Source organism: Strongylocentrotus purpuratus, unplaced genomic scaffold (assembly GCF_000002235.5).
Source record: "Strongylocentrotus purpuratus isolate Spur 01 unplaced genomic scaffold, Spur_5.0 spur5_scaffold_1, whole genome shotgun sequence".
Taxonomy (NCBI): Eukaryota; Metazoa; Echinodermata; class Echinoidea; order Camarodonta; family Strongylocentrotidae; genus Strongylocentrotus; species Strongylocentrotus purpuratus.
In genome coordinates this window covers 24,336,813-24,346,084 of record NW_022145594.1, presented here as the reverse complement: position 1 = coordinate 24,346,084, position 9,272 = coordinate 24,336,813, and the positions used below count along the sequence as shown (strand labels likewise).

Below are 9,272 nucleotides of genomic sequence, written 5' to 3'. Positions count from 1 at the left end.
CGAGTGAGGACTCGCGGAGGCGGCGAAAGTGCAATTAATATCCGAAAAAAGTACAGAGAAAGTGCATATTATTTTGTTAAATTATATTTTTTGAAACGTTACCCAAGTGACTCCCGGGCACCCCAATGCTGGGGAAAAACGCACTTTTTTGAAAACTGCAATTTTTCATGCAAAGATGCTTATTTGTTCCATGCACACAAGGAAGATTGAGCGGATGATACAACGTTTCCATTTGCCACCCCTCTCTCTCTCTCTCTATTCTACCTCTTGCCTTTTCGTCGGACTCTCTCCATTCTATAACTCAAATAAATCTATTCCAAGTTAATTTTTTCATCCATGATAGGATACTTCGGAAACCCTTATATTCAACACTGAGATCATTTCACATTTATCAAATTATTTAATTTCTTTGCTGCCATTTCTTTATTATCAGAACCATTGCTGCCTTGTCGTGAGCTATGCCAGCGGGTCGTGGATTCATGTAACGCCGACCCAATTGCGGGGTTTTACAGTGAGATTCGTCTGTTGAGTTGCAATGACTACCCGTCCATTTACGACGAGAGTGCGATGTGTTACAGTAACGGTAGGTTATTCAACTTTATACCAAATGATATAACATTAATAATAAGCTAATTAATAGCATAAAATAGCGCTAAATACATCGACGATGTCTCTAAGCGCATTAGAGATATAGTGTCACCCCGGTCATGGGATTCAGGCTCACCCGAAGATAATGTATACACAATGCCCCGTGCCCCCCAAAATTTCCAAGATCGGTGGAATTTTTTAGACCCCTTTTTTTTTTTACCCCGATCGATTACATGTATGTTCCCCCCCCCCCCAAAAAAAAAAAAACATCAAACTCTGGCTACGTGCCTGGTCATTACCATTTGCATAAAAAGATGCAAAAGCCTGGCATCATGCATTTTAAGAGCAACACAATTTATTATCACGTTTTGATTTTAAGTCGATCACAATGAAGAAAAGAAAAGTACTATTGATATAAAATAGAGGGAGAATCAAATGCTTGAATTTTACTAATGTCAATAAGTTTGATGTGAGGTCCATGAAAATTTCCTTCCAGAAAAAAAAATCGTCCATGCATTGACTTGTTTCACTCGTTTGTTTGTCACGTGATTATAGAAGGGCAGATCTCGCTTTGGCCTCTCATTGGCGGACGGGGTCAGGTGATCGAAGATGAAGGGTCCAAGGTCAACGCGTTCTGCTCGGCCAGCTGTACGAACTGCAGTCGGCCGCAGTGGTTCGACCCCAACGGAATAGAAATCGCAACTGAGGGTAGGCTATGTTATGTTCAAATTTCGACTTAATGCTTAATTAATTGAACCTTGTTAGGAAGATAAAATGGAATTTTATGGCTATGGGAATTCAGTTACTTTGCTGCATATTGTCCCTTTACAAGGCAAATGGCACAAAGTAAAACATGAAATATATTGCTTCAAATAAATATAAACAATGATCACTAATTCAGGATTATACAATTCTATCATACATTCCGAAGAATATTCATGAATTATATGAGACACGTACGACGTGAAAGCCTTCTTTTTTAATGAAAGGATTTTTTTTTTTTTCAACTACAGACGTAGCGATGGGGCAAAATTACAATTAGTTTTTAGCCGAAAGATAGGGACTATGTAATTTTGGTCTTAAAATGTATGTGGTTGATGTGGATCTGCCTATGAGCAATCTATCTGTCTAGACAAAGAGTTTGGCCCACATTTTTGTGTTGGTCACAGCATGGCGTTTATTCTCTTGTTTTGTGATTGTCCACCAAAGCAATATTCGGCAAATTTTCCCCACCATAAACTGAGTTGGCTTAACTTTGTATATAAATGGCTATGATAGTTTCAAAATGCCCCTTTTTCCCATTATGTCTATAGTTGTTGTTCTTCTTTTCTTAATTTTGCTTCTTCTTACCTTTCTCATGCCACCCCCCCCCCCTCTCTCTCTCTCTCTCTCCTCTCTCTTTCTATCTCTCTCTCTCTCTCTCTCCCTTCCTCTCTCTCTATCTCTCTCTTTCACACTCCCATCTCTCTCTCTCCAATCTCTCTCTCTACTACCTACTTTATCATATCCCCCTCCCCCTTTCTCTCTCTCTCTCTCTCTCCCATCTCTCTCTCTCTCTCTCTACTACCTACTTTATCATATCCCCCTCCCCCTTTCTCTCTCTCTCTCTCTCTCTCACACTCCCATCTCTCTCTCTCTCTCCCATCTCTCTCTCTCTCTCTACTACCTACTTTATCATATCCCCCTCCCCCTTTCTCTTCCTCTCTCTCAACGCAGGGAAGGAGAACAGCATCGGAGAGGTATACAGCACCGATGTCGGTACATTCACCTCCATGCTGACTATTACGTCATTGAATTCATCATGGGTTGGCGAATACATCTGCTTGTTTAAGAATATGGAGAAAACAATGTTCATCAAGTTAAATGGTATGTGGAAAGCTTAACAGATTATGTTCCGTATTATATTAATAAACCCAACCGCTCTAAGAACATGTTAAACAAAGGAAAATCTTTAAAATCAATAATAAGTTGATATTTACAAATGTTTAGCTGACCTTTTTAGTTGCAATACATAGTATGAGAGGAAAATACTAGCTGATAACTATCCACAAATTCAAAGTTTCTCTTTTTTGTTGATCAGGAACACAAAACGTTTCTCAAACGACACCGTCAACGCCGTCTGAAGGAAATTCGACGTCGAATCAGTCAACGACTGCAAACGTAACGATGACTCCCAACGTCACAATGACGTACAACTCCACAATGACGTACAACGTCACGCTGCCTCCAACACAAAACGTCACAAAGATTTACAATGACACGGTGCAGCCTACACCAAGCTCCATAAATGATACGTCACGTAACGTCACAATGATGATGAATTACACCATGGAATCAGGAGCGACAGGTAGGATTTATTTTCGTCGAATTTTCCAATGGTCAGATTGTTAATAAAACCATGTTGGACACAGGGTATGTTTTCTATTGCGTCATTACCTACGCTTATTGAGCTGAACAGGAATTTAGTAATTTAACGCAAACGCAATGCTCGCATTGTTCACTTACACTTACTTACATGTGTGTCAGTAGCTGACGCAGTACTACGTCACAGAAGAAAATGCCTCATAATCCAATATCCCTAGTAGCGTACCAAGCATAGGGTGGAACCATTATATGCCCGTCATTTAACGACTCATGTAAAATATTCATAATAAGACACATTAGGATTCGAAGGTATATTCTGCCCTACCGCCAGCGTGAGGCAAGGATCCAATCCCATACCCCTAGACACTGCATTATTACTCTTGATGTGGATGAATTCATATTGGCTGATTATGTTTATTTTGTATTTTGTTGGATAAACGGCTGAAAGGAACGTTTTATTTTTTCCACCAGCTTGTGTCGTCCTACAGGAAACGTTAATGAATTGGTTCCATTAACTTTCATCTTAAACTTACTAAAAAAGAACTGTGGCAAATTTGGGATTTCACATTTTGAATATCACCCTTATAAGTCGGATGTGGTATTATATTAGTTCACTCTGTTTTCTTTCATTTCTCTATCTCTCCCGCTCACTCTTTCTTTCTCCCCTCTCTCTCTCTCTCTCTCTTTCTCTCTGCCGATCCCTCTTTCCATCTCTCTCTCTCTCTCTCTTTCTTTTCCATCTTCCCCTGACAGATTCGAACGTTACCACATCCGCGAACCTGGACCACAACACCACCAGGTCCAACGTAACCACACTATCAGGGAATGGGACCGCGCCCTCTACTATTTGCCCCGCAAACGGAACCGTTTTGGCGCGCTCCTACGTCATCAATGATCGGGGTATGACGTCATTCTTCAGGGGTTGGGCCGACGTTCAGGGACAGGGGGCGCCAAATGACTTTTGCAGGTAGGCAACGATAGAATTTTACCAAACATAGAAATAGCGTTTTGTTTGTGTTTGTTTATGACCTAATAGTACTTGAATGCAACAATATTTTTGCACTTATATATCTGGATAGAAATATAATCTGCCATCTTTATATTCAGGAACTAAATCTAACTACTATAAACATTGTCATAGTTGATGTTGTTGTTTTTTCATCACGATGAACATCAACATCATTATCATCTTGATTTTTCTCATTGAATCAGTGTCGGTATTGGCATATCATTATTCTATTCAAATTATTACTATTATAATTATTCTATTATCAACGTAATAAGTACAAGAAGAAGAAGAAGAAGAAGAAGAAGAAGAAGAAAAGAAGAAGAGGAGGAAGAAAAAGAAGAAGAAGAAGAAGAAGTAGTAGTAGTAGTAGTATGATTAGTAGGATGGGGAGGAGAAGGTAGAAGAGGAGTAAAATGAGTAGGAGGAGGATAATAAGTAGTATTTGAACCATCGTCATCGTCGTCGTCATCATCAGCATCATTTATAAATATTGATTTGCATTTTCTATCAATCAGGATAGTAAGGGCTGATGGCAAGCCGTTCATGTCTTGTCTTCTCGCTGGTTCGATGGAAGATGACTTACTAGCGTATACCTCACCCAACGCCTCTGAGGAATGGTTTGACCCGGGCTATTCCAATACTTGGTACATGAAGGACGAGGACGGAGATGGACGAGACGACTATTGCAGGTGATTTCAAGTTATTCTTCTTTTTCTTTATTTTTTTTTTTTTGAGGGGTTGTTCTTTATACAAACGTTCTTCAATCAATCACGATATAAGCTGATATTTTTATGTTCATAAAACAGGTGATTTTTATTTGCATAATTTTATCTCAGGTAATGAATATAGAAGCAGCGACATTAAAACAGGAATTATTATGGTGATTCATCGATGACTCCGCTTGGCTACTTCCGGAATAATATCAGTACAGCGTTTATAAATGTATTGTATGTCATTATTATTATAATTATTATCATTATTGTCAAAATATTATTATTATTACTATTATTATTATTTCTATAATTATTTTTATTCTTATCATAAATAATACATAAAAGTATGAGAGCTCCTCCATGATACCGGCATTTTTCATTCAGCCTTTCTCTCATTCGACCACTGCTACTCCCTTGTGCTTAAAATTTGCAACACTTGAATTGTTATTTCCTCGCCACAATTTCCTAATACAAAGAAATCATGTTTTTAAAAAATAAAAATACAAAGACAGAAAATATGGTTTTAAAGTTTTAAAGTTACTAGCTTGGAACATCATAAATCAGATATTTCGGATGTTTGTGTTTGTTTTCTTTTAAAAGATGTTGATGTTTATTTTCCTGTTTATTAGTCAAAGCTTCAAGCGACATTTAAAATAACAAGTAAAGAATAAATTGACAAGATCCCTTGGCCTTTCCGACTTCGTTGCTTTTAGTAGGGAATCCATTCAAGAAATCTGAAAAACTTGATGAACCAAAACACAAATGGGTTTTTTTGTTTCCAAAATGTGTTCACTTTCATACAATCTATCCCGTGGGCCATATTGTAGTGGCTCTATGCTGGTTGGTAATAGGTTATCAAATTACCAATCGATACTTGTTTTATCAATACAAAACTTTTCGATGCTTCCTTTTGAAAATAAAACTAAACAGATGCGTCGGAAGCGTACCGGATACATCGGTTGTGTGTATGAAGGCTGGACCAGCCGGATTCGAGGGTCAGGAGAGTGATTTTACACCGGAAGGTTCACCGATGGATTGCTTTCACCTCACCGCTGACCCTTTCTTTGGATTTCCGTAACCTGTGGAGTAAATTCCAATAACTTTGACATACTTTTTAAATCAAATATTATTAGCAGCAAACATCAAATAGGCACGGGGAGTCTGAAGGAAGTATTACCTCATGAGCCGCTCATTACATTGGCTTGCAGGCCGATCCGTTTGTGGTCTGAAGGCCGGTTGATCGGAAAATACACTTTGCCCAAAAAGTTGGAATACATTTAAGTTTATAGAAGCCTACCTCTTTTCATGTAGTGATTGTGATAATATTTTATTCCTGATCGCTGTGATAAATAAAACACACGTATGTTTGGGCGGGGAGCGTGACGTCAAACGGGGTATATCCAGGAGGTGTTTCATCAAGACCCTAAGGCGAAATGAACTCTAAGTTGGACGTTAAAATCATGGAGAGCCATTTGTAGGCTTAAAATAGAATATACTCAAAAGTGTTAATTCAATTATTTTAGACTTTTTATACATTCCACATCAAGAACATAACATCTCCTTGATAATAGAAAACAATTATGATTTGAATCAACATGTTATGCCTCTTAAAAATAGTTTAACAGAATATTTTTATAGATGCCAACGGCGTTCCATAATTGTTAAGTTCAACTTAGAGAAAAGTTCAACTTTGGATCTTTGTGAAATACCCCCCTGTATAGGCCTATGACTCGTTCGACGTCATATACATCCATATTTTTTTTCATGTTGGAAATATGTTACATCACGTGAGTCATCTCTGACCATTCTCTGGATGGGTATTATTTTTCATATGTCCTCAAAACTGTACTGGTCAATTTAAAAGGTCATAAAGATTGATCACTAAAGTTCAGACAATAATTAACTTTGTTGTCACAACCATTACATGAAAAGAGGTTTTAAAGAAATCATTCCAACTTCAAAGGGAAATTACAGTTCCATTTCGCCCTTGGCTGCAAAGCAGAGAATGCGGATAGGGACAGGTGTCTTCATATTCAGGTGGGGGGTTTCCAGAGAACGGAACAGAAAAAAATGCCGTGGTTTTTTAAAACTACATTTCGTATTTTTGTCATGCTGTAAAGGAAACGAAAGGTTATCATACAATCCCGAATCGTTTGGTATTTTTTTTTTTGTGGCATGTTTTCACGTTTGGATGAACAGGAGGCATTGTTTGCGAGAGTGCAAACATCGACCTGCGCAACAGTATTAAAGTGAGAGAATGAATTGATAAATATGATGATGTATTATTGATATATAATTAGTTGTAGAGAAAAAGTACCGACACCCTAGCTATTTATATAGAGTGCACTTTTGACTGAAAGTGTTTGATATTTTAACGAAATGGTGCTATAAGAGTTTGCTCATACCTCGGGAGTTAATGCAGGGTTTGCCTTCAATCAATGATAAATTATTTACTAGCATGAACATATGTAATGATGTTATTTTCCTCTTCATAAGAGCGTTGATATGATCTTTACAGAATACTTTATATCTAACCGGGGTCAGTTGTGATTGTTCATTGCATTTAAATCGTTTATTTATACATGTACCATGTATATTTTGGACTGATGGGTGACAGAATTAGGCTTGTCTGCAGGCACAGTCTCTATTTTCACTCTAAAAATAATGCCATTAAGCCTTGAGAGTAGCCTACCTCTGTCATTCTTTGGCTGTTTCAAAAAAGGAACTATATATATATATATATATATATATATATATATATATATATATATATATATATTTATATACAATGTATATTACACAGTAGAATATGTAGTCTAACATACAGTTACAGTACAGACACACAACGACTGGGAAGGGTGTGTGCATGAAAACTATTTCTACAGTATTGTTATTTAAGAATACCTATTACCTCATGCATACGCTATAGCAAGTGTAAATATATATTTTACTCTGATGTTTACAATGAAATTTCGATAGAAGAAACAATACTCTAATATCATGATTATAAAGTAATGAAAATACCATTTTATTGTACAAATTGGAGTTGATATCGACTATATTGTCGAATTTCAACGTATTATTTTCATTATTATTGTTGTTCAATTGATTTACTATTTGTTATTGGGGGGCAGTTTCAAACAATACTATTTTCTTTTATGAGCACTTGTAAAGTATTATATGATTGTGAAATATTTTTGTGAGCATTAAATCGATGTATCACTTTTTAAATGTTGGGAACGGAACACGGTTTTAATAAATTTGATAACTCATTCAATATATTTTACCAATACGTGATAATCAAATAAATCGATTTGTAACTTTTCGAAGTCATGGCCTTCATTATGAATTCCTATGACTTAGCATGTGAAATCACGTGTGTATTTTTAATAGACGTGTAATTGACGAGCAGAGAGGGAAGCAATGAGGAAGCATAAGTATATGTGTGTGCGTATGTGTGTGGGTTTAAGCGCGCGTGTGTGTTTGTCTGATTTAAGTAGAAAGAGAGGGTGACAGTAAAAAACCATCGGAGAAAGAGAGAGAGACACACACGCGCGCGCGCACGCACGAACAGAAGGAGAGACAGATAGAGAGAGACAATGAGAGAAGAGAGAGAGAGAGAGAGAAAGGGAAAGAAGGGAAAGTTAAACTCTGGAATCTCGGTGTTAAATCGGTTTCAAGGTTTTCTATTCGTATTCTCATACCCCCCCCCCCCCCTCTTTTGGATTTTGAAATATGATGTATATAACTAGATGTAGGCTGGACGCAATACAACTTATTGGGATCATACCCTTAATTTGTATGTTGATTAGTAGATAAAACAAGTACAATAAATATCAGGAAAGCATTATTAATTTGGGGATCTGCGGTCAATGGGTGAAATAATAAATGAATCAAAACAAACATGTGTTTGCCTTTCTATTTGTTTCCTGTTTCATTACATTGCTGAGGATAATTCCAACAATATGTAAATATTATTAATTGATTTGGAGATTTTTGGACAAATGCTATCATTTTTTACAAGCGCAAGGTCCACGGAACCGGAACAGAACAAATACGTATTTGATAATCATGATAACCATTTTCATGCATAGTCAATGATGCATGGCGGCGTTGTATCGAAAACGGACTTTTTACAATAAAATCGACCTTCGCAAAACCTTCATTTCACCACCATCGCGTGCGTGATTCAAAAATTATTAACATGTCTTTCCTTTTATATTTGTCGGTTACCATGGTTTTTGGTAGGCCTGACGCCATCTTTCACTAATTTCCGCCCTCTTGTTTATATATACTCTCTTGACCACATCAGTAAACATATTTATATTTCAGATAATTCGACATGCTCAGGAGCTCAGCAATGCTGCAAAATATTTCATCACAACAGTAGATACATGCCGTTGGACCAATACAGACAACAACTGGAAGAGGCTGCAAACATATTTCGAAACATTACACATTATTAAGGAAAGGACATCATCGCTGATATGTCGGACAACTTGACTTTATTGTCATATCTATATTTAGAATGAATCAGTACTCTTAGCATTGCACTGAGAGTCGATATTTTAAAAACTTCACGATCATTTGATTTGAGG

The 9,272-nt window shown here is 37.0% G+C and overlaps 1 protein-coding gene across 1 annotated transcript; it reads left to right on the top strand.

The window, feature by feature from the left end:
- The first annotated feature begins 476 nt into the window (after positions 1-476).
- LOC115918449 lies at positions 477-6,099 on the top strand. The gene is made up of 7 exons (XM_030978981.1): positions 477-583; positions 1,144-1,296; positions 2,305-2,454; positions 2,669-2,935; positions 3,706-3,919; positions 4,477-4,650; positions 5,605-6,099. The coding sequence occupies exons 1-7, from the start codon at positions 568-570 to the stop codon at positions 5,750-5,752; spliced, it is 1,122 nt and encodes a 373-aa protein (XP_030834841.1). The 5' UTR covers positions 477-567; the 3' UTR covers positions 5,753-6,099.
- Positions 6,100-9,272: the final 3,173 nt, after the last annotated feature.

Excerpts from the sequence above, each read along its gene's own strand:
- LOC115918449 (XM_030978981.1), top strand. Across the intron at positions 2,455-2,668 it reads AATGTTCATCAAGTTAAATG|GAACACAAAACGTTTCTCAA; the intron begins GTATGTGGAAAG and ends TTTGTTGATCAG. Across the intron at positions 4,651-5,604 it reads GGACGAGACGACTATTGCAG|ATGCGTCGGAAGCGTACCGG; the intron begins GTGATTTCAAGT and ends AAAACTAAACAG.